Raw genomic sequence first — 25,673 nt, 5'->3', positions numbered from 1 at the left:
CAAGCCTCAATGTTATCAGAAATGTGAGATGAAAGACAATACCCAACCCAGATACAGCCTGTTCAAACTGCCGCTGTCTGGAAACCGATAGAGAAACATCAGCTGCTGTTCCACCAGACATCAGAGCTGTTTTCTTGCCTCAGGCGGAAAAACTGAATTCATCCTCCACACTTCACCATGACAATCGTCTATTTTTGCGACTTGAATATTAATTAATTTTCATGACTTGACTAGAGTAGCCTAAAGGGACTATATCTGCAATTTTGTTATACAATGTTATGTCGCATGATAACAATAAAACAAAATCTTTAAATATGTTGTACATGATCCAGGCCTATCTACCTGTAGTGACTCTTCATCCCCCTGACTCATTTTTTAATAACAGCAAATTTTCCTCTGACAACTAAATTATATCAAAACCATGATACAACCCTCACTTTTCACAAGACAGACAGGTTGTGATGAAGGCAGCAATTTTCATCACAAAACCCATGATTTGAAAGATGCTATCAAGGAACACAAAAGCCTGCGTAACAAGTGACATCGCTGGCTGAATTCAACCAGGGGGCTGACTGTAACAAACAGCAGGAGAAAGATGTGACTCTCGTTGCTGTGACTTTTAGGAAAGAATCAGAAACACTAAGTCATGCTTGGCACCGGCTCCAGCCTCTGACACAAGCCTCTTTCACAGTCTCAACCTTTCTCCACATAAAACAGGGCTTTGTCCCTCTGTAACAAACAGCCAGGAAGGAACAGGAGACGGGACACTCGTTCCATCCAGTGCGTGTGTGTGTCTGTGTGTATTGGTGTTGTTACTCCAAGTAACAGTGTTGTTGTGGTAAACCAGATTTCCACTTTGGTGTGAGAATGATCTCACATGTTTGCCAGAGGCTGAACATGGGCCAGTTGTATATAAGCCATCTGGAGGGATGGAACACACTGTGAAACGACAAGATGATTACACAACACGATTGAAGAGAGTTATTTCTAACTGCGTAATGAGAGTTTTACTTTTAAAGTTTCTATTCTTGAATTCTCCTTCAATAAACTGTTTTATATCTGTGATTTTCAATGTATTTCAGGAGTTATTTGGTTTTTATTCGTTGTTTGAAATCTCCTTGAAAATCCAGCTGAATCCAGCTATGTTTAGCTTGAGTGAGCAATAAGCTTCACTGGTCCAACTCATTAAATGTTCTGAACTCATTGTTGTGACAGTGGACGGTCAGTTCAAGCAGACTGTAAGCAGGGATGGATCACTGAACAGACCTTCAACTAAAAAGACAAGTCATTACTACAAAGAGACATCAGTAGAGCGCATACCTCCACCACGGCCCCTTATGAGACCACCTTTAAATTCACTATTATTTGGATCTGCACCAAATTGCACACAATTCGCACACTCATCAATAGCGGTCGACTAAACCTGCTTGATTTGTTTCATCAAGATCCATGAATTGTTTTCGGAGAAATCAACAAAATCGCTCCATCTCACAATGTTAAAGAAAGTGAACACATTTCTCTGGATCGATTTCCTGATCCATATCCAACCCAACATTTTATGGAATCTTTCCTGACCCAAACCACATCCTTCCACCAAGTTTCATGGTAATCCGTGCAGTAGTTTTGTGTAATGCTGCCCACTCACAAACAAACACATTACAACGATAACGTGACCTCCTTGGTGGAGGTAATGACACGAAACAACTTCAAAGTGGCACAACTACTCTACACATAAACAAGTAGAAAGAGACAGTTTTACAAATAACTGAAACTTCCTAAAAATAACAGAGGAAAACAAACCAATACTTGTCCTCTTTCCCCTCATCTCTGCACCTGTGTTCAATGTGCTCAAGATGATTTTTAATGGAATTTCTAATGGGATTCTCCCCTTTTCCCTCTCCATCTGTTACATGTAGGCTGAATGCCTGCATCGGAACACACACACACACACACACACACACCTGGGGCTTCCCCCTTGTTTCTTCCATTAAAAACAGATGTAAAGGACCAATTAGGTTGCTGAGCTTCCTGTGGGAGCTGCAGCACAGGCACCAAGAGGTTAATTATACCTGTTCACATTACAACTGGTCAGAGGAGATCCTGGGCTCGGTATAAACATGAAGGGCGACTCATGAGCCGCGACTCTGGGCCCAGTGGAGACAATGTGCCATTGAAGATGATTAACATAAATATAATTGAGCCGACATTCAACCTGACAAAGTCATTTAATTTATCTTTAATTCATCTCAAACACTTTGGTGACGTACCATGGGATTAAAAAGGGGACAGGCATTCATATGCGCATATATGCATGTGCGCATATGAATGTCAAAACACATACCTGTATGCACATGGATGATTTATGCAGGAAATCATTTGCATACTAATTTGAAACACATTTGTATGAGTGAGTGCGCTTTACAGCATCTGCACATGTAAAACCATAGAATTTAATTAATCTCTTCTTGCCTTGACTGGACAGAGTCGCCTTAGTGATCAGGAAACAAGCACAGACCAAAAATAATAGCATCTCTGTGGGATCCTCCTGACTTGATTTATTACCAATGGCCCTCCCCCACAGGTAGACTTCAACGCTCTGCTGGACACGTGCTGTGTTACCATGCAGAGTGGAAGGATCCCACTTTCTTCTGAAGTACACGATTCTCTTTGTGGCTCTTTCATGGTATTTTTACACATTCATAACATCCTGTTCAAGGACTCATACGGCCTGCAAGTCTCCTCTCCTGACCTTGTGATGGTATGTACACACATAGTGAACTTGAGGATACACACGCACGCACGCACGCACGCACACACACACACACACACACACACAGACACAGTCAAACAGTGCTTATCTCTCTCATGTTCGACTGCCTGAAGCGTGAGTTGTGTATACAAACACACACACACACAGCCAGTATATATATTTAGCACAGGAACTTGCACACTCCAGTTTTACATGCCTGATTGTTTTAGTGGGTCATGGATGTGTGTTGGTGAAGGAATAGACGAGAGGCAGAGACAGGCAGAGAGAGAGAGAGAGAGAGAGAGAGAGAGAGAGAGAGAGAGAGAGAGAGAGAGCAGACTAGCAGAAATACTCAGTTCAACAACAAATTACATCTCCTGCACACTGGCTCACCATTGTTTTATCTGCTCCTAGACTGTTTGAAGCTCTAAATTTCATATTTTTAATCGAGTTTAATACATAAAACTTTAAATCAAACAGTGTGCGAAAGTGTCTGAGAGTTCATTTGTCTGCAGTAATTGATATTGTCTGTGTGTCTGTGGAGCTGGTCATTCAAAGGTCAAATGAGAATAATTTGTTGCAGCACTAAAACATTATAGATGGGGGCTGTGCAGTATGACAATATACACCATGTGAGGACAGTAACATCTATTTTCTCGTATTAATTCCCAACTGATGATATTGTTGTGTAACAGATCACTTTACCGCAATATTTTTGTAATTTGGATGCTGCTTTGCATTTTTCATCACGACATGAACACTGGCAAGAAAATTTACGTGAAGGCTACACAAACAAAGGGGTTTGTGTTGGTCATATCCAACAGCTCTATTACATATATTTCCATGGGCTGGCTGTGGCTGAGGGGGTTGAGCGGTCACTCTCCAAATAGAAGGGCGACGGTTCAATCCCAGTCTTTCCCATCAGCATGCCGAAGTGTGCTTGGGCAAGATGCTGAACTAATTGCACGTGCACTTATTTGGATAGAGGTGTCAGCTAAATGACATGGAATATTCATATTATGTCAGGGAAGCAGGTGAAGATCAAAAATGGCTGCAATAGTCAGACTGCTCACTTTCCTCTGCATGTTTATATAACTACAATATTATACAATTAATTACACTATGAAGATACAGTATGTATCTATGCAATAACCTACGTCAACACTATTACAGGTAGAAGATTCATTCGGAGATGCAGGATATCAGAGTCATGGCTGGCACCACATGGAAGTGCATCATTTCCCAACTGGCAGCAGAAGCAGCCACAGATCTGCTGGCTCCCACTGATAATAAACACACACAGCTTGACGCTCCATGAGCACAATCTGCTGATTTAGACAGCATAGCACAGCAGGAGAATATGCTCCTGTGTCCTGCTGCAGACACTCACAACCGCTACAGCGTGCACTGTATATGTTTAAGGAATACACAGTGTCAATCAACCTCAGTGTTAATGGCTCACTATTCTGCAGAACGAAAGGGAAAGCGCAAGGTGAAGCTTAATCGGTAGAAGGGCGTAAAAAGTGGGGCTGATAAGGAGCATGACTCATGAAGCCGAGACACTGCTTCAAACAGTGCTGCTCAATATCTTGAGAAAAAGACAATTTATAAGCTAAGGGCGTTCCTCAAGATCAAAGACTGGGAGAGGGTTTGACGGAGGGATGAGGGTGAAAAGTTACAGAAAGAGGGAAAGTAGAGCAAGGTGAAGAATGGAGAGTTTTAAAGATTGAAGAAGTTCAGCGACGCTGGAAGAATCAAGAGCTGGAGAGTGATGTGGTGTGAGCTCTGACACAGCTAAAGGAAATCAATGTCAGCTCTTAAATGAATCAGCAGTAGTGGATGAGTTCTCCCGCTCTGATCGATATTTATTGTGCCGCTGCTCCGACACATGTTACAGACACAGATTAATAAGGGTAGAGAAACACATCATTTCCGAACACTCCACTGGCTCACTCTTCCTCCACTGACATTATTTGCAGTTTTATGTGAGTGGGGCAAATATCAGAGTGCAGGTCGGGTTGCCAGTGGGGTTTTTACGAGGTATTGATGGGTACGGCGAAAGAATCAGAGGGAAAAAAGGGGAATATGGACATGGAGATATTTTCTGGTAAATATGTGGTGAAGTATCCATCTAATAATTCCAAAAATCTAGGTCTGTACGTGGTACGCATATCTCGAGAACCGTTGATCTTATCCCCTTCACACTTGGCATGTGTATTGTTAATGGACCAAGGAAGTGAAGTGTTGAATTTTTTAATAATTTGAATAAACAAGATGACCAGAGCTCTGTAGCAGCGGATGACTGTGACTTTGTAGATCACGATAACAGCTCGTTCACGACAACATCATCAACGGATTCTCCAGTTCAGGGTTCTGCGAACTGAGTCCTACTTCAGCGAACTTTGAATAAACAGGTGAACAGCTCTTTGTGCAGCAGCGTGGTTCAGCTTCAGGGTTCTGCGGACTGAGTTCAGTGGTCTGTCTTTACTCGCTGCAACTACATTACTGCAGGTCACTTTTAGAAGTTTAGAAAAGGCTTCAACCAGCATTACCACAGGCCGAGCAAACAGCCCACTCCAAACAGGCAGCATCTCCACAGACGGCCACAACACAAAAAATACTTTGGGGGGAATCAAAAGTCAGCGCAGTCCCTTCCTTGTCCTCCTCCTCCCTGCTATCCTTTCTTGGCTCCTGTGGCTGGTAATGTGAGTGAGATTTACTTTAGTCCTAATCCCTCAACACGTGCCATCATCAATCAGGGTTCAGATGGAGATAACTACAGATGCACTGCCAAGAAATGGGAGGAGACTGTATGGAGCCTTGTCACCTCTATTGTGAATCAAAATACCTCCAGGAAACATCAAACGAGCCTCTGTCTTTATTCATTTTCCCTCTATGCCATACATGTCCATCCCATCCATCTGCACTTCTCTTTTTGGTTAGAAAAGATTATCTGATTAAATCAACATTTGGTTTTCTTAATTAAATCTCCCTTCCGTTGCTGGTTTTCGCTCCTGTCTTCCATCTACCCTAGCTCCTCTCTTACCCCTGCCCCCTCTGAGATCTAGCTGCCATGTTTCGATGCCATCGTGCTATAGTGGGGAGTGAGATGAGGGCTGTGCCAGTGCGCCTGTGGCTCCACAGCACGCGTGTAGAGCAGGAACATAAAGGGACGCTTGATCCATATCTGAGCAGACATCATTATCTGAAAAGGTAAATGACATTTATCTGAAAAGGTAAATGAGCGAATCACATGAGCGATTGCAGGGGGAACGGATTTGTTAGCGTGGAGAGGCTGCGTACAGTGAGATGAACATGGGTGTTTGATCATCAGTATTACAGTGCAGTGAGCCAGCTTTACTTATTAACAGATTTACTTAATAAAACATCAGGGACTTTTGGTGCATCAGAAGCTAATTAATAAGTCATCGCCTTAACTCCTGTTTTGGCTGTAATGGTGGTGTGTGTCTTAGCTAACATCTCACATACTTTTATTTTGTATTTATATTTCCCCTGCAGACATTCTCTCTATTCTTTTTTTCTCTGACCCTTTATACTGAGATCAGAGCTGAATCGACACGTTGACTAAATAATCTGCAACAATATTGTTATTTTTCACTGCACACTTTCATTTTATACACTAAACAATACAAATTATTCATCAAATTATTAATTGATATACTATTTAAAACTCACAACATCCACTGAAATTCATGAAGATACCACAGGTTTGCATTTTTGAGCAGAAACCTATTTCAGAACACAACTTGAAGGTGCATTCAAGGACGCTCCTGTCTGCCATGTGAGCGAAAGCTTCCAAAAGGCATTGCTTTAGGGTAGTAAATAGAAACAAGAAGAAATTTTCTTGGTTATTGTCTGATGTCATTCATCCATCCATTCATCCTTTATCTATACCATTTTTTCCTTTGAGTGGCTGGAGTCATGATATCATGACATTGGTAAATTCTGTTAAAAACCACATCAATCTCATTACCAGCAGCACAACACAAACTAATTTAATCAAATCTGCCCTGTCCTCCAGACCCAGCTGATTCACAATGTGATTTAACACAGAAAAAAAGCTTCTCTACAGGATTCACTTCCCTCATCAGCCATAATCAGTGTGTGTGTGTGTGTGTGTGTGTGTGTGTGTGTGTGTGTGTGGCTCAGAGTGTGTAATGGGGCTAATTTTCAGTTAGCCTGAGCTAGCTGACCTCCTGAGGACAAAGCGTGCAGCCTGCAGTTTAGCTGACCTAGTCTCTGAACATTAGTGTGGTTGGGTGCTCCACAACACACGGGCAAGGGGAGAGAGAGAGAGAGGGAGGGAGATAGAGAGAGGGAGAGAGGGAGAGAGAGAGAGAGAGAGAGAGAGGGAGAGAGGGAGAGAGGGAGAAAAAGAGGAATAAATGACATCATTGGCTTTTGCTTAGAGTGGATCTGGGTTCCACTGCACAACAGCAGCAGAGGAGTATGATGTCACTCTGGCCTACAGGCCTAACACACAAACAAACACAAACATACACACTGGTCCTGAGGATATGTGGATGTGAACACACTCCGACTGAGACACACACGTCAGCTTTAACTTCGACAACCACTAACACACAGGCTCACCTAATTAAGCAGTCTATTGGAACAACGAGGAAGACAGTGAAGTTAAAGTCAGTCTTGGATGTGTGTGTGCACGTGTGTATAAGTGTGTGTGTATGAAGTAAAGACAGAAAGAAAGAGAGAGAGAGAGAGAGAGAGAGAGAGAGAGGAAGGTTGGATAATCCCTGGCAACAGCCCCTGAGCAACATGTCTTTTTGGATCAACTTGCACTCTGAGAAGAAACATGACTTGTGAAGGATTACATACAACCCTGTACAGTCAGACAACTCACACACGTTCCCTCTGCTCACAGTCACGACATCTGAAGTAAGCTGAGGAATCTAAAAAGGTAGAAAAGCTCAGGTCCTCTACCTCTTCTGGTAAAAAAGACCAGACAATTAAAAAAAAGAAGGACTTATAGGCTTGTTTTACTGCTTTGACACCAAATTCCCATCACTTGTCACCACACAACTGAGCTTTGAGGGCAACACATAACATTTGACCCTTCCTGAGACGGATTCCGATACCTGAACTCTGCGTATCTGCGGATACCGAGAACCGACCTGATAACGTATTTTAACAGCTGTATGCTACTCACCCCATATGTTAGTGAGGATTGCTGTCATTGTTGTATGGCCTGGTTTTACAGTCATAATGTAAAAGAACACAAATAAATAAATAAATCTGGGAATACACAACAATGACTTCCGTTAAATAGCTCAACTCAAACTGTAACTGCTGACATTTTAGCTAGTTTTGGCGAATGTTTCACTACCAGAAGTCACTTTTTAACGTTCTAAAAGGAGTATTTGCCAGCGGCAGTACAGCTCAACTGCTGTTTTGGATCTCCGAAGAAGTGATTTCTGGGGGGGGGGAAATGGCAGTTTGATCCGGGTGAAACTAATATACTTTAAAGATGTGGTATCGGATCATTACATAGATTTACATACTCGCCCATGCCCCATGCAGCATTTTCAGCAGTATCGGAGGCATTTACGATGCTGTTATCAGCACATATCTCATAAATGCTGTACTGCAGAAGCTGTAACTGCCTCTAAGCTTCCTCACAATATGTTGTATATCTTCTATTATTGTGCGCTGCTACACCTGTTTTAAAGGTCAATCCAACCGACCAATCTCAGGTGTAATCTCTGGCACCGTCAGCATTTAGCTCATCACATAGGAATACAACACGTGAGCAGAGAGGACGAACACTTCTTTCCTCCCTTCGTTAATCTGGGTCATCCGGAATTAGCACCTACATCTGCTACTTATTCCTGTTTCCTTACACTGGATAACATCAAAAATTAAAACAGATATACTGTTTGTATTTATTCATTGATGGACTTGATGTACCAGTGGAGATTGTGCAGTAATGTAGATATCATATCTCTCTTTACTGTAAATACTGTGTGAAATATTGCAGACATCTTTCAGCTTTGGATGACCTATATCTCTACTGTACGCTTCTGTGTCTCCTTGTCTGCATCTCCTCCTTTGTGATTGCTACAAATTTAATGAGAGAGATCCACAAGGGATAAAAGCTTTTAACTGAATTCATCACATCAGTGATTCCAGTATCCGTGGCAGGAGATGGTGCTCTGCAATTCCACACCCACAATTTGCTCTATTAGACAATGGTACTCCCTCAACCTATTGACTACTAGTGCTTACACAGAACAGTAACTATTATTGATTTTTTCATTATCCATCAATGCCACTTTACATTACTCTGTGCTTCAACTGTAATAGCTTAGGCTCACAAACCAGCAGCACACAGTCACTGCAACTGCTAAGTACACGGTGAGAAAATGGTAAATGTTCAATAAAAGCAATGTAGATGCCACACGAATGGGAACAAGAGTTAGTGAACTGGTTGAGAGACAAAACTATGACCTGGTTTAAACTCCCACTGCTAAAGTAGTCTCTGTTGGAGACACAGGTTAGTGTGGAGATCAAACCCTAACTGGAGTGAGTGAGTAGGACAGCAGCGATGATTTCACTCAACTGGACAATGTAGGGCTTTATACTAGAGCTTGACCGATGGGGATTTTTTTTAGCGTAAAATGTAAATATAAATATACACAACAGAAAGAAAGGGAGGCAGAAAGAATAAACGCAGATACCAAAATGTCTGTGAAAGGCTAATATATAGAACCAAAATCTAAAACTGAGATACAAGTACGCAGAAGAGCATATAGTTTATAATTTAAAGTACTTAATCTCACATGAAGGTTTATTTGTTTCTTGGAAATAAAACCCAAACTGATCTCATAGTGATGTGTCATGCTGTTTTCGCTCTTCCCTGAGTCACCCTCTCCCGCCCATAACACCACCAGGCTGGAGTATATGCTCTCTCCCTCTGCCAGCAAATAAGTTATAGTGCAGCAGGCAGAACATGAGGAATAATGTGCTGTTCTGTGTCATTCAGCAAACTGATTGCAATCAACCAACAGTGGAGAAATATATTTATAACATACCGCTCGGTAATCAGGGCAGAGCTGAGAGGAGAGGACTGTTCCTCATCTCCCCTCCTTCTTTGTTTAATAGCTCTCTGGGCTGTCGTGCACTGTTGACATTATTCTGGCACTGATTACACAAACTTCCTTTTAAATATACAGTGGGTTTTTCCCTCTAAATATCTTGAATATTAACACATCATATCTTCTAAATCTAGATTAGGAGCAGCTAGATTTAAACAATGAGGAAACATGTTAAAGGGTTAGGGTTAGGGTTAACACAACAAATAGAGGTTAAACCCGAGAGCTGGAGCTGAAATAGCTCATGTCTGCAACACAGACACACAGACACACCTCTGCCGGGTGTCAAGTTTAGCCAGTCAGCTGATGACAAGTCCAGAGAAACGACATGCAGCTGTAGGAGGAGAGCGGGGATGGGGGGAGGAAGGATTAGTTAGTTTTACCGTTGCAGAACTGTAGCAGGGATGAGGTGTCATACAAGCTGCTGTAGCTGGAAAAGCCGTCCTCCATTCTCAACCTCTGCTCCGCTCCCTCTGTTATCCACCACTCCTTTGCTCTGTCTCTCCCTCTCTCTCTCTCTCTCTCTCGCTCTCTCTCTCTCTCTCTCTCTCTCTGCTGACTCCTCTCCGTTAGTTTATCGTTCACTTGGCGTCCGAGGCGCTCCCTCCATTCACTCTGCACGGGTCAGGCTCCCTGGGTGAGTCACCATGGCAACCCATTCACGATTATGTCATGTGAACATCCAACCCCTCTTCTTTTCCCCCTCTTCTTAAATCCTCCCCCCCCCCTCTCTCACAAAAAAAGTCCTGAACTACAGCAAGGGAAAAAAAAAACACTCCCTGCTGAAGAATGACAGCACCGGGAACGGCAGAGACACACGAGGAGTTAAGAAGCTGCTGGTTTTGAGAGAACTTGTCCTCTCCTCCCTCTGTTGTCCTCTCGTCCTCCGTCGGTCTTCAACACAGGCAGCTGGGTGTCGTTAGCTCTCTGTGATCAGCAGCAGAAAAACAGCTTTAAGAGGGCTTGAGCTGAGAGCGCAGGCGGGCAGGCTCTGGCACAGGCAGTTACTGTGTGTGTGTGTGTGTGTGTGTGTGAGTGTGTGTCAGAGGCTGTGTGTGTGTGTGTGTGTGTGAGTGTTAAGATAATGCTCGGGACAGCCCAGCCTTCCCCTGTCACACAGTGTGGACAAGTCAGTGTACAGGGGGCTGGACCTGACGGATGGATCCTCCTACTTTTGGTGAGCAAGAGAGGAGAGGAGAGGAGAGGAGAGGAGAGGATGCAAACAATAAAGGAAACTAAACCAATAGTTAAATGACTGTAAATTAACTTGTGCTACATCCATACAACTACGTTTTCTTTTGAAATAGAATAAACTCTGCTATGGTTACACTTGGTGTCCACACTTTTACAGAGTTTTAGAGACACTAAAACAGAGAAGTTTGGAAATGCAGCTAGCCCGGTTTTAGTTTGACAACTGCAGGACTGCGTTTTAGTCTGGTTGGGCAGAAACTGAGATGTTTGTAAACACAGACACTCAGCTGATTGTCACATTACATTAATCATATTACATGACCCCAACGTAAGAAAATAACCGGAATTATCCTCAGCTATCAGTGCAGAACACAACATGGATAGTTTGCGCAGCTTTACTTGTTAGGAAACTGCAATGACTTCCATTAATTGTGAACAGCCTAAAAAAAACCTTATCCCTGACCATGACCAGTTCATATCTAACCTTAACCTGGCTTTCTTGAAGAAATTGTACTTTCTTGATTCTTGTTGTTCTGGGTTTGTACCCTCATGGTTGAATGCACTTATTGTAAGTCGCTTTGGATATAAGCGTCAGCTAAATGAAATGTAATGTAATGTAACCTAACCACAATTCCCATCTAACCCCTAACCTTAACCAGGAGCTCAGAAAAACATCTGATCCTGAGAAGGTCAGTGTTCGTCCTGGAAAAGGTTCTCAGGTGGTATCAAAAACGAGCAGAAACACACACAGTTGTAGTGGTATGGAGTCACACGGGGACACCCCGCAGCTGACTAATGTCACATCTTTCCCTGCAGCCGCCACCGAACATATTGGAAGTGAACACTGCCAGGGGATCTCTACTGTGTCGAAACATGATTACCATTCTGTCCTCTGTCTGTCTTATCTGGCCCGCTGCAGACTGCACAGAGACAGAGGGATCCTTAAAACAAGGACGAGAGGGGGAGAGCCAGGGGATTGATGAAAAGAGAGAAATAAAATTGGGATAGAGGGGGAGGGGATGGAGGAGAGAAAGAAAGAAGGAGAGAGTGCTTGAGGAGGGTGTTTGGGGGTGTAGAGGGAGAAGGACCAAATTAAAAACTGAGCAGGGTGGGAGTTTAGTGAGGGGAAAATGGGGGATATCCCACAGAATAAAAGCGGGAAATGGGAGCTTCTAAATTCTGGCTGGGGTTTTGAACATATGCGTGTATGTGGGGGGGGTCTTTACATTATTTATAATTCCAGCTCGCAGGGCAAAATAATAAGGCAGAGTCTGTGGCCTATATTCATGTCGGAAACACTCCCCCTTCCTTCCTAGATCACAAGACGGAGCAGAGAAAATTACACAAAGGCAGGGATGCTCTAAAGACAGCAGAGGGAGAGAAAACGAAAGGATGCATTTGTATTTCCCACTGTTGGCCCAGCAGTTGTAATATAATCTGTCCATGTGAAGCTCCGTCTATTAAAATATCTGTCCGAATATGTACAATCGTTTCTTAGATTTGACCTTTAACAGGAGGATGAAAGCGAACCGTCGAAGCTCCTTTTTCTCAGAAGAAGGGTGAAGCCTTGATCAGTTTATGGTTCAAGGCCTTCATGCTGCTGACCTCACAGCTGCAGCCTTCTCTCTCTCTCTCTCCCTCAGGAAAACACTGCTCGCTGCTTAACTTATTACACAATTACATTGAGCCTCCAGCAGATCTGCAGAGTTTGGGAGCAGACAGGATTATGTGTGAAAACAAGGTGCTTATTGTGACGCAGCTTAATGTCCGTGTTGCGTTTGCACACACTGCAATGCTTGTTTGGTGAAATCATTAGGATATTACAATTGCAAAACTCAGAAAGTAAGATTGTGGGTTGACCTTTTCGCCGTTTGTACACATCACTCTTTGTTTACATCGACAGTTAATATTCTTAGAAAGTGTAAAAATGTCACAAGGTATTTAGATTTACATGCAATCAGACCTCTGAAGCTATAAACCCCCCAAACAACCACAACATCCAGTGATTTCATTCATGTACAGAGAGGAAATTCATGCAGCTTCTGTCCCAGAGTACAAGCAACACACAACGTAGACATCCTTTGTGTTTTGTTCTGACGCCTGCAGTCACGGGGGTGTTTTGTCTAAAAGATTCAGATTACTGTAAATCTCAGATTTGGCATCTAGATTAGGGACAGGTCTGTTTTTTTGTGTGTGTCTGGCTCTCTTTGCATTTTTGCTCACGTGAGAAGAGGGCAGCTAAAACTGGGGTATGTTCCCATCACAATCCACCCCCATGGGTCTCTAAACCCCACCTACTACCCAGAGGGTGGCAGGTGGTGGGACCGCTGCTGCTGCTGCTCTACCCCTCCTCGATCCACACCTCCCCATTGTTCCCCCCTTCCAGCACCCCGCAGGGAATCCAGAGGGTGCACGGACACACACTCGGGCATTTACAAAAGAGGCATTTATGGGGGAACAAAAAGTAAATAGTGAAAGAAATGTAAAAAGAAATTTAAGCAAATAAGGTGGCCAGATATTTTTGCATAACCTGCAGGGTCATAGCACAGGGCTAGCTACAGTATCTCACCATGTAACAGCTGGCAGGGCTTCAGTGTCTTACTCAAGATCACTTTAACAAGACTTGGTATCAAACCTCTTTCTTTTCTCACCTGCCCTGCTGACTCTGTTTTTTTTACAGCTTTTGTTCTTTGGAGGTTGAATTCAAACTGAGTGCGTTGTTCACTTCCTTTTTCCCCCCGTTTCAGACAGAAACTGCTGACATTGGTTTTATCCACAGATGATCAGTCAGTCTGTCAGTGGCCGGGATTATACAAAATCTAATCCAGAGCTAAGAAGAAAACAGGGTCAATCCTCTGTATGATCCAGCCACCATCTGTGTGCCTGCCCTGGTTATTGGGCTGCTTTGTGCTTTACACCGAATTAACCCAACCTGGAGTTTAATAATTCATATAAAGTCTGAATCCAGACAAAGCCCAGGGACATGTAATATATAAAACTCAGTCACTCTGGTCAGGCTGTATACACACCCTAATCACAATGTTTTATGGTGCTGTATAAAGGTGTACACCAACTGGTTAAACATTACAATATAGTAGCACCACTACATCAGCTTTTTAAAATAAGATTTACAAGGGCCTCTTCGGTCCTCATCATGATACAGGAAAATAAGTAAAGGCACAATTTACTTTTCGCTGGAGCGACTTGAAAAATGAGAAGTGAATGTGTTAAATCTAAAATGTAAATGCATCAGCAGGTAGCAAAGGTCACTCAGTATGAATCTGTGCCAAAGCAAAGTGTGTGAGCCAACAGGAAGGAGAGAGCAGAAAATCCTCACCCTGATACAAGTGTTATTCATTTATTTCCCTGGTGATAACATTCACGTGCAGAGGACAAGATCTTACCACTCGTAACATTACGCAAACTAATTATCTTAAAGTGCAAGAAACTGAAACTGAAAGGGTTGATATTAACTCAGTTTAATCTGTTTCTTGCTCTGCGGGCAAAACAGCTGTCTACGTTGAAATTTATCAACAACTATTGAGGGGATTGCAACTAATATTTTGTACAAGCGTTCATGGTCTCCAGAGGATGAATCCCAATGATCCACTGATTTTGCCTCAGTCACACCGGCTAAGACACTTGTTTGCACCTGGGAGGGAAAGATCACGTTTGTTCATATTAAGTCATGTCAAATTCATTTGAATTTGATGTTTGGAAAAAGTGTTAGCCCTGTGATGGCTGTTGATAGATTTGGTTCGACACCTACTGAAAGTATGACCAAGAAATTTGGTTCAATACTTTGGCTTTTGAAATACCTGCTAAACCTGCTAAATGTATTGGTGTTTAATGCTATTTAGAAAATGTTAACATGCTAAGATGGAAATAGTTAACAAGATACCTGCTAATTCTCAGCAAGTCAGTGTCCTTTTTATCAGGTTAGCATGCTAATGATAGCCTTTGGCTCAGAGCTGTGTCTAAGTACAGACCAGAGACATAATGGACCATGGCCATGACAACTGTCAAAGTGCAGGTTAAATAAAAATGTCTCAATGATGGTTCCTGTCATTTTAGGTTGTTCTCATCACACTGATGCATGTTCAATTGTTCTTTTTACCAGGTAGATGGTTATAATTAGTTATTTGAGAAACATGAGTGACTCACGATTGGTCGAGCGTGTGTATCGGCGGGATCTCGCTACTGCGGCTCCACCCTGATCGCTACTGTGCAGATTCTGGCTCCAAATGTGCAAGATGGCGGAGTTCATATCCAGGATATTTTGGCTTCATTTATGGATCGTGGGAGGAAGTGGAGACATGTCGTCCATCTTAACATACAGTCTATGGTACAGACTTAAAGAGCAAATAGAATGGTTTAGATTATCTTCCTCTTTGTAGTCACTCAACAGACCAAGAATTACACTAGATTTTAAATGTTTCTTCTTAGCACCCTACTTCCTCCATTTTTTCTAAACTTGCATACTAGTATATCGTTTTCCTTGATACTAAAATGTTTCGTTTTGTCTTTTCACATTTTATCTTATCTGAGCCTTTGGTCGATCAAATCAAGATCAACTCTGAAAGTATGATATTTCATGTTGTGAGATGTGATGCACCTACACTGTGTGGAGAGCCCAGAGTAGCAGAGGATTTAATACTCTCCATGACTGACAGGTTGGCTATTTATCCTCAACTGTCTGGACAGGAGAGCAGAGATGGTGAGAGAGGGAGAGACAGACTGGATGTAAGACGGCAGAGTACATCATCTTAGTGACGATTGAAAATACATCAATAGTATCAGTATCAGTAGTAATCATTTCTCTGCACCTGCTGCGGAGAATAACCTGTCATTTCTAAAACATGCTTATTAATGTTGACACTGAGCCAAGACTAAAACACATTTTATGACCCTGGTACCCTCATATTGAAGAGACTGATGATGATTTCAGCTCATGAACCATTTATCAAGGTCTGTACCAATAAGGTGTGTACTGTGTAGACAAATAGTTTACCCCGAAAGATCAACTTGAATCCATAAAGAGTCATTTTCCTCATCATGAATTATGTGGTGGAAATTTGACCTAGTTTCCCTGAGCAGAGTGATAACAGATTACTCACAGCACTGCAGAGAGGGACACAGGCTTCATCAGGCAGGATAAGAGGACTCTCATAGCAACATCATAAATACTACATTCAACACTACAACATGGTACCTGCTGTGTGATTTATTCTAGTAAACCATCGACCATCTAACGTGCCATCCTTACTGCATTATTATGGAAAGCAGATTTGTTTGTATAAGGCTGTAGGGACCATGGCCATGAGTAGGTTTACATGGGTTCCACTGTGATAACCAAAGACCAAGTTGCCCAGAAGCAAACTGTGGTAATCAGGTCCACATTGTACCTATACTCTTTGTCTCTCGTCTTCATCTTTTTCTTTTTCTCTCAGTCTCCTCATCTTGTCCTTTCACAAAGCTGACACAGCTCAGCTTTGTTGATGATGTTGATGATGTCTATTCATTATCTGTCTGTCAGTAAAGAAAGTAAACACAGGGTCAATATATATATTTATATCCTTATATTGGATAATTTTGCAGTGAAAATAAAAATAAACAGGGGAACCTCACTTTAACATACATTTAAACACCTTTTCATAAAATGAACTAAAAGAAAAGTATTTCCTCAGACTCACACTGAATGAATTGATGTGAGCTAGCTAACTAACTCACTGTGAAACTAGCTAGCCGCTGTAGACAGCCACTGTTTAAAGTGGTGTGACTGTACATGTGCTGTTGTTCAGATGATGTTTGGTGATTTAAGATATTGAACAACAACCAACCCGCTGGTAAAATGATGCAGTTGTCACCTGGGTCAAGCTTCAGCTGATTCCGCTTCCGGTTCGGTTTGTTGACAAAACACAAGAACCAGCAGGTGAGTAAAGATCTGTTAGTGACGACAAGAGCATTCACTCCACCCGCTGCCTACACACCAGCCCAGGCTCAGGTCAGAAACACACCCTGTTTTTAAATACACCATCTTTGTAGCCGCAAAGTACATTTTAAATTCGAATTCAAATTTAAAACATTTAAATTCACATTACTTAACGTCAAGCAATGGCGAGGGCAGCGTTGAATGAGCTAAATGCTAACGTCAGCATGCTAACCTCCATTAGCTTTGCAGATGTCTCATCATAAACTGAAGTTGTGGTTTCAAGACTGTGGTAAAGATGAAAAATAACCAGGTAATTCATTAAATATTTTACCCCTGCGTTTGTCCAACTGTGACATGTGAAAATAAGAAACGTCTTAATCCTAAAGAGAATGCACCAAATTTCAATTTAATTCATACAATCATTGACAGTAACCAAATTTGAACTAATACTTTCCTGTGCCATCTGCTGCATCAATATCTACTTTTATAACTGAATATTTCAGTCAAAGTCTCCAACACAAGAATAGATGATTAAAGTATAGATTTTTTAGCATCTGTATTAAGTGAAATCGCACAGAAACAAGTCCTTGAGATAAAAGCAAATGGCAGCTACATACTGCAGAGAGCTGCACAAGCTGCAGCAAAGCCAGAAAATGATTTTACGATTCAGGCAAACTGGGTCATCACTTGTGTTTTTAGTGCAGTCTTTTTTGGTCATGGTGTCTCATTGCACTGTGCGTGTAGAGATCCACAGCCAGTCTGTCTTGTAATATTTACAAATTCTCCCATTTACCCACATTTAGAGAAAGAGGGAGTAATGGGTATTATGGGTATTTTATAGGTGTCACTGTAAGATTAATTTCATTATTAAATGACAACATGTTTTTTTGAGGGTTTTAACAGTAATATTCTGTCACTAAATCAGATTGTCTTGTCAATAACTGTGTGGGTAGAATGGAGCTAACCTTTGCTTCGTCAGCACATTGAAATAAAACAGTAAATACAGACCACCCTAATGTGGTGCAGCAGTGACAGTCACTCTAAGCCTTAGAGTGACCTCAGAGTCTAACGTAAACAAGGTGATGCTTATCGGATCCAAGGTGTGTGATAGTGAAAGTGTTTGGTGGCTCAGGCTCGAAACACGACAAATCCTATCTCCTGTTAAGTCTCTGTGGATTTCTTGTCAAAGGCAGACGTTATGGGAGAGACAGTGAAGGCACGTGAACGTAGAAGTGGAGAATCTGCTTTTGGTCTGTAAATAGCTCATAATCCTGTGGCTGGAGAGCAGCGTTACATGTCCTACTCCAGCTCCTCGTCCCTGTGTCTGATGATATATATATATCACAGGCCAGAGAGCACTGAAGTATTATAGATCACCAAAGTTACACCACAGTATTTCTCTAGATAGATATCGTCTCATGTTTGGTTGAGTGTTACAATAAGCAGCTTAACGTTTGCTGCTCTAAAAACATATTGGGAGTCCTCAAGTCTAGTTTGACGCATGTTCCAGCAGAGGGCGCTCACTATCAACTTGACATATAGGATGCCCTCTTGACCTGATCAGTAAAGTAAACCAGTAATGTTACGATGTTTTGCTATGGAAAAACTGAGGATGCTAGCATGACACCAGCGCATCTGAGAAACAGAGTTTGGGAGTTTTTTGTGTTCTACACGGTAGATGGCAAAATAACAAACAAAAGAAAGGCTGTCTGTCCACTTTGTACCATGCAACTGTCTTACTCTTCAACAACAACAAAGCCGGAGGCTAACTTGTTAGCTTTCCACCCATGTGAGGCAGCGTAGAAGACACCACAGACACGTGGAGCTATGTGTTCAACTTTGTGTGTCTTTGTGTATGGGGGTGGGGTAATATTCAAAAACGAAATGCCAAATGTCATGTCAAATTTGTTTAAATGGCAGCCCTAGTCTGTGGCAGCTTCACATCCTTTCCATACCTCTTTTGTTTTATATTATATTACTGATTGTAGTGTGTATATTGGGTAGCTGATGAAATTTGAGCTAATTTTAGTTTTTTATATGTTGCTGAGTAATTTAATCTATATGATTTATCATATTTTGTCAAATAGATGACGCACGTATAATTGTCTGCTCTGAAATGTTGTTAAGTAGAAGTTTGTTATAAAATGGATGTTTTCAAGTAAAGTACAAGTAGGCCAAGATGTGAACTTTGTACTTGAGCAACTACATTTCATCACTGGTTCAGAGTCATGGACAACTCCAAGGTCAATTAACACAGGCTTAATCAAAGCTTTTGTGATAAGCCAGTAATTCGTAACACACAGCCAAGTCTTTTAAATTAATTCATTTACCAAATGAGAACCTCTAAAATGAAGAAGACTTAAATCATAATGTAAAATTAAGATCAGCCCCCAGTTTGTATAGAATATATGACCCAGTGTTAAAGATATTCTTCCAGAAACAGCTCTATTATTTCAAGCAGCTTTTCAGACATAAAATGCACTTCAGGGATGAAAGGCTCACAATTTATTAACCATAAAAACGCCTCAGTCTTTGTTGAGATTGCACAGTAGATCCCTTATTGAGCCTCTGTCTAGAGTCAAGTCGAATAAGTGTTATTTATGTAGCCTAAAATTACAAATCACACATTCGCCCCAGTGGGCTTTTACATTTGTACAGTATACAACACTCTGTTTGGATTAGGAAAAACTCCTATAATCCTTCCTTCAACATGAAAAAGGGAAAATACTGCAAAAAAAGGCCAGAAAAGGAGGGTAGAGTGGGCAGACACTCAAAACAGACACTGCCCATGTGTGGAGAACAGGATTAGACTTTCAGTGAGCACACAGACCAACACTTTGAGAGCTCTGACACGATCAAATAAGCAGTCAGACAAGTGGAAAAAAAACAGATGGTCTCATCGAGAGTTTTATTTTGCACAAAGACTACGACATTTATAACATCATGAATATTACTCAAGCCTTCATTCCTCCTGTGTCCAATATTGGTGCCTCTTCCCACCTCCGCCCTCCCTGCCCTACCTCATTGCCATCAGCTAATGATGCCGTAGAAGTGCAGAAGACAGGTTATAAACCACACTGACATCTCTGCGTCTAATCTATATGTTAATGAGTCATAACTTGGACCCAGAGGTAGAACAGTCATTGGTGTGGGTCTATGGAAATCTACTAGTGTGACTGCTGTTGGTCATTAAAAAGCAGCAAACACCACCTCGCAGGTCAGTGGGAGACAGTGTAATTCGTCAACCTCCTACGACTGCAGAAATTATGCATTTATCCAAAGGACGGCAATCCACATGCAAGCACACTGTGCATCCCGGAGTGAGCTGTGTGTTCTCTCAAGCGGCGACAACATTAATCGCATCTGACTTGGCTGCTGAAACATCCATGTTCACCCTGCCCCCCATCTCCTGAACCTGAGCAACCAAGAACTCTGCTATTTCTCTATCGTACAAACCTACACACACACACACACACACACACACACACACACACACACACACACACACACACACACACACACACACACACACACACACACAAACACACAAGACATGCACTGAAGTCTGCACATTGCCCCGAAAATGTTCCAGAGGGGCTGAGTACAAATGTCCAAGTCAGTTGCTAGCTCCCCAGTAAGATATCTGGAAAATGACAGAGTGAAATGTCAGAATATAGCAAGAAATTCCCAGTGAGCAAGTGGGCGTGTCCATGTCGTTTCTAGCACTTGAAGGATGCAAAACTGTGTTTTTTGCTTTCGACTTTTTTGTAGATTTTTTGCAAAGGCATCCAAATGCTTGTCGTATTGCTATCAGCACAAAAATAAACATTAAGGCGGAGTCAGCGGCTCCTTTCCCCAACATTTTTTGATGTGCTATATACTTGAAAGACAAGATTCTAGGGCTTTTGCAAGAGCTTGATGTACTGCAAACAAAAACGCTATGATTTGAGCACAGTTTGATTTATATGTAACAGTATGTACTGCCACCTGAATGTTATGGACATTTTAAGATGAGATAAGATAATATAATATAAAATAAGATAGGATAAGATGAGATGTACCTTCACAATTTGTTCTTGTTGTTTTGAATATGCCTGAAATGTACAATCTTCTGCTGTGTTCCTCATTTGTATAAGTCCAACTCTGAAAAATGTCCCTACCTAAATTTCCATTTGTCTTTTACTCGCTTTTCATGCAGCATTTCTTTTATTCTTAATTCATAATTTCTCCTGCATCAAACGACTTTTCTTCCCTCCACTCTCCTCTCTCCTCTCTCCTGCTCCTTTCAAAGTCAAACGGCTCAGTCCTTTAATCGATGCTCGAAAATAAACTCAGCTCAGGAAATCTGCCGTCTGCTGCTGCAGTTTGCTCTGCTGCAAACTGCAGTGAGTGTGGCAGCCAGGCTCACTTTACGTCCCAAACCCATCCACACACACACAAAACTGCTGGTGACTGTTGTAAAGCATGTGTGACCAATGACCCATTTCCAGGCTGTTTGATAATGAGAACAGTAGGTTCAACATCAGCAAAGCCACTTGTCCTCATATTCAGGGCACAGATGGAGAGCTGACGTCAGCCGGCCATGACACTGTCTTCATCTCTCATCTGCATGTCTGTACACACTCACCCTCACACACACACGCACACGCACACGCACACTCACACACACACACACACACACACACACACACACACACAAACAAACACACACACAGCATGTGTGTTGCAGGCGGTGGCGACTGGATGCTGATGGGTTTTCACCTTGAGACTCATCGGGTTCCATTGATGCCTCTGTAATTCTCTGTCATATGATTCAGATCAGCTAGTGCTGCTTTTATTTCTCAGCAAACTGATCTCCTTGAAAACGGCCAACGCCTCACACCTCTCCTCTTCATCCTCCCTTCCCTCCCTGTCTCCTTTTCATTTTCCCACTCACTTCTCCTTTTTGGCACTTTATTATTTTATCTCCGTCTGTATATCCAGCCCTGTTTACATCGTTTTAAAGTTTACTAGTGAACTTTCCACATTTCATGACACTGTGCTTTTCCTTCACTTTGTGATCAGTATCCCAATTTATAAAATACGCTAATACTGTCCCCTGCAGGGCATTTTGTTGAACTGCAACCGTTTATTTTGTCTCACTCAAAAGTCAGTGCCTTGAAGAGTGTTAAATAAATTGTAACCCTGATTATCAGGACCCAGCTCTATCCTGTCACAGCACACCTTTTCCCACGGATTCTATAATCACAGTGACAATCCTCCAAAAGCACCCAATGAGACATGATATCAGACTGTGTGAAAGAAAACTACTTCCACCCTGCAATGGGGCATTTTCAATGTAATATTGGTGACAAGGTGGTTAACAAGTTTGTTGAATCATCTGATGATGGAAACGAGGACAGAACACACAGAGTTAATGATTCAGCTTTTATCAAATTTGACGCCAATTCCTTGCAAACGCATTCGAAACTGACATGTCATGATAACGGAGGTGTGGTCAGACGATGGTCAGCCACCTATCCAATGCATCTTGGCGTTGTCGTTGCCAAGGTTCTCATTCTTTTGAGTCATGTTTAATTATACAGAGGAGGGAACCATGCACGGATTGAGACTGAGAGGAAACAGGAAAAAAGAAGGGATGAAGGACGGGAGATAAGAGAGTGCGTAGGCAGAGAGAAAAGGATGAAAGAGAATTAAACATGAGGGAAAGAACAAGGGGAAGGTTTCTATTTATAACTGCTTGTTTCTGTTGGTCTGTCAGCTGGGTGGTGTTAATGCTTCAGCTCCTCTGTCAGCTTGACTGCACATGAGGGAAATGACCCTCTACTTAATGCTTTACTGTCACACGTACTGTTAGCATCCTCCTCACAAGAACAGTGGGAGAAGATGTAAGCTACAACTTGCTTAAATTGTCCTGGCCATCCTTCTCTTTCATTCTCTACATATCTCTTGTTTAAAACATCCACAAAGTCGTTCTGCATTATTTTGATGAAACCTCAGGGGAATCGCTCCAAGTTTCCATATAAGGACCCAAACTGAACCGGCTCCTCTTTGCAGCTGAATACTTGCTGGGTGAGGCGTCCCAGTGGAGGGCTTTAGTCTATAACAGGATGGACCCAGAAAGACCCCCGCCCTGACGGAAAAGACACACATACGCGCACACACACATACATTCTGTGTGCAGACCTAGAAATCCAAACAATTTACAGAGACGCATGCAAACATATGCACCTCATATATCTCTTTTGAACATGCACATGTGCAGGAGCCTTGCGGCCTCTCTGTTTAGTCTTACCCATTGGTAGCCCCTCACAGTCGGACATGGCCACAGAGAGACGAGAGGATCAGGACAGAAACTTCTTCCCTTGTCTGCTGAGTCTCTGCAGCCTGTTGCTTCAATGTCTGTGTCGCACTGTTTATGTTACTCTGGTGAAAATAGTTCTCGGCTGTTTGCCTCTCTCTTTCTGTTTAGCTCTCTTACTTTACTTTCTATCTCCTTCTCCTTCCTCTTCTCTCTCCCTCTCTTAACAATCTGACCAGTGGCCAGTGGATATGCCAATCAAATATCACACACTGCACCATTGGATGCTAAATTTGTAACCACCAGTCCAGTCCTCCCTAGGGATACGGTTTCCCTTTGCAGGTCTTTTTTGGATATAATTTCCCTGACTTTCTCAAAAACTTGTAACACATATCCCACCATTAAAATCAAATAAAAGAGGGTAAACTGTTTTTTTCTGCAACAAGACACAGAGGTCTTCCTTTCCTCTTACAAACTCACCATGAAATGCTCAGAATCACACTTGTTCTCCAGCATATTTTTCGCCTTATCCCTTGAGCCGGCAACAGAAAACACAGGAAGTTCCTGTAAACTTCTTATCCCCTGAGAGACAGGTTGGCCAAAACCTGGCACTGTAACAGAGAAATTCATTATATCGTTCCATTCTGTTGTAGTACCTTTTGTTTCCTGTGAGGGGCGCTAGTGTCTCATTGTATTTCAGCTGCCTCATGTTGGGAGAAATTCTTTGTTGTTTCCAGTTCCCCAAGTGTCCTGGATACCAAAGACGTTTCCAGGGTCAAGTAACACTATGCTGAAGGCTGTAATTCTGACAGCTAAACTTAATCCCAGTGTTTTATTTCCCATATAAATAAATCGGGAGCCCTGCCGAGCAACTTCTACTGAACACAGGCAGATAGTCATGGAAGCAGAATAACAAATAAAGTCCTCTCACAGCAGAGAGACGTTACGTTAAGAGGCAGCACAAAGAAGAATCTGTGAAAGGGAAAATCGGGGGGAAATCAAAGATCACAGCCGGCTTGGTCTCTTCTTCTAAATCCTTCCAGGACAATGAGAAGTGCTCGCCAGACGCTGTGCAGGTTACTGGTCCACTTGAGTGCACAAATGTTCCCTCAGAGCAGCTCTGATTAAGCTCAGCGCTGACCTCTCCACACACTCATTCTTGAATTACCTTTCAGCTTACTCAGCTGATCCTTTGTCACTTGACTGAGAGGATTATCACGAGGGAAGGGTCCAGCATGTGACTAAGTGGGGTCAGATGGGAGACTGTGTCCGGACCAGGACCAGTGTCACAGAGGTTAGGATTTAGTGTTGTAGCGTGGGATCAGGGTTATCTTGAGACTTGAGCGAGAACACAGGGGGAATGAGATGTAGTAGAGGGGGCTTCCTTGCTCCGTTATCTGTCCTCCATACCTGTCAGGGACAACCCCCCATCCCCCACCCACACGTTACCAAACCCTAACCCAGCAGCCCGAGCCTCTACACCCAGCACCACCCGTTTGATGTTTGATCTCCGTCTCTTGTTTGCAGAAGAGCTCGAAGGCCCCTTCTGCAAACGTAACCTAAACCTTCACCCCATAAAGACCTCTCGACCCCTCTCGTCCTGGCAAACAGAAAAGTGGACCATCCACTACTGTGACTTATTTTTACACACCAGCGCAGCACATGCAATTACTTTAGCTGAGGTAATATACTCCTTAGTCCAGAATGCTGCGCCAATTCTGCGTAATTAGACTGTAAAATAGTTTAATATGAGTTTTTCAGGGCTTATCTCGCAACGGCTATAAACCTCACAGAGTTTGCATGAGCATAAGAAACTGAGGTATGAGGAGACGTCAGGCTGGAGCAGGAGTTTCTGTCAATATATTTAAATGCAATAACCTGGGTATTGTAAAACCTCTGGAGTTGGAGATTTTGCTTATTTGCTCTCGGCCTATTACCACAGTCAGTTATTAAACTATTAGCAACAAGAATAACGGTATGCTACCATTTGCTGAAGTACTCTGCCTTTACAAGCCAGAATGGCATTTCCAACACAATGATCTTAATAAAGTATAATAGAAAAAGCACAATGTTTACTTTCATCAAGTGGGTTATATCTTCACTCCTGTCCGTTTGTTTGTAGGTTTGTAAGCAAGATAACGCTAAAACCACAAAATAGATTTCCACCTAACTTGGTGAAAAGATGTGGTATGGGTTAGGAAAGAACATATACAATTTTGGTGTGGGTCCAGGAATTTCTTTCCTTTTTTCATTTTCACCGATTTCCCAGAGAATAGTTCATGGATCTTGATTTTTTTTTTAAATAAGGAATATTTGATGAATTTATTTTTGACTGTAAAATTTGGTGCAGCTTGATTGAATTTAACAGGA

The 25,673-nt window shown here is 42.3% G+C and overlaps 1 protein-coding gene across 7 annotated transcripts in view; it reads right to left on the bottom strand.

The window, feature by feature from the left end:
* The window catches only part of eml1 (EMAP like 1), a 51,514-nt gene extending 28,008 nt beyond the window's left edge, over nt 1-23,506 (bottom strand). For 3 of the 7 annotated variants that reach the window (XM_034576820.1, XM_034576819.1, XM_034576821.1), the window contains exon 1: nt 10,263-10,941. In XM_034576820.1, coding sequence (XP_034432711.1) covers nt 10,263-10,329 — 67 coding nt within the window. In that variant the 5' untranslated portion in view covers nt 10,330-10,941. Of the gene's footprint in view, nt 1-10,262; nt 10,943-23,297 lie in introns of those variants that run through there. The other 4 variants (XM_034576814.1, XM_034576815.1, XM_034576818.1 and 1 more) reach the window with 3 other exon arrangements.
* Between the last annotated feature and the right edge of the window lie 2,167 nt (nt 23,507-25,673).

This window comes from Hippoglossus hippoglossus, chromosome 22 (assembly GCF_009819705.1).
Source record: "Hippoglossus hippoglossus isolate fHipHip1 chromosome 22, fHipHip1.pri, whole genome shotgun sequence".
Taxonomy (NCBI): Eukaryota; Metazoa; Chordata; class Actinopteri; order Pleuronectiformes; family Pleuronectidae; genus Hippoglossus; species Hippoglossus hippoglossus.
Note: the sequence above shows the minus strand (reverse complement) of the source record. Positions and strands in the feature narration are given on the sequence as shown.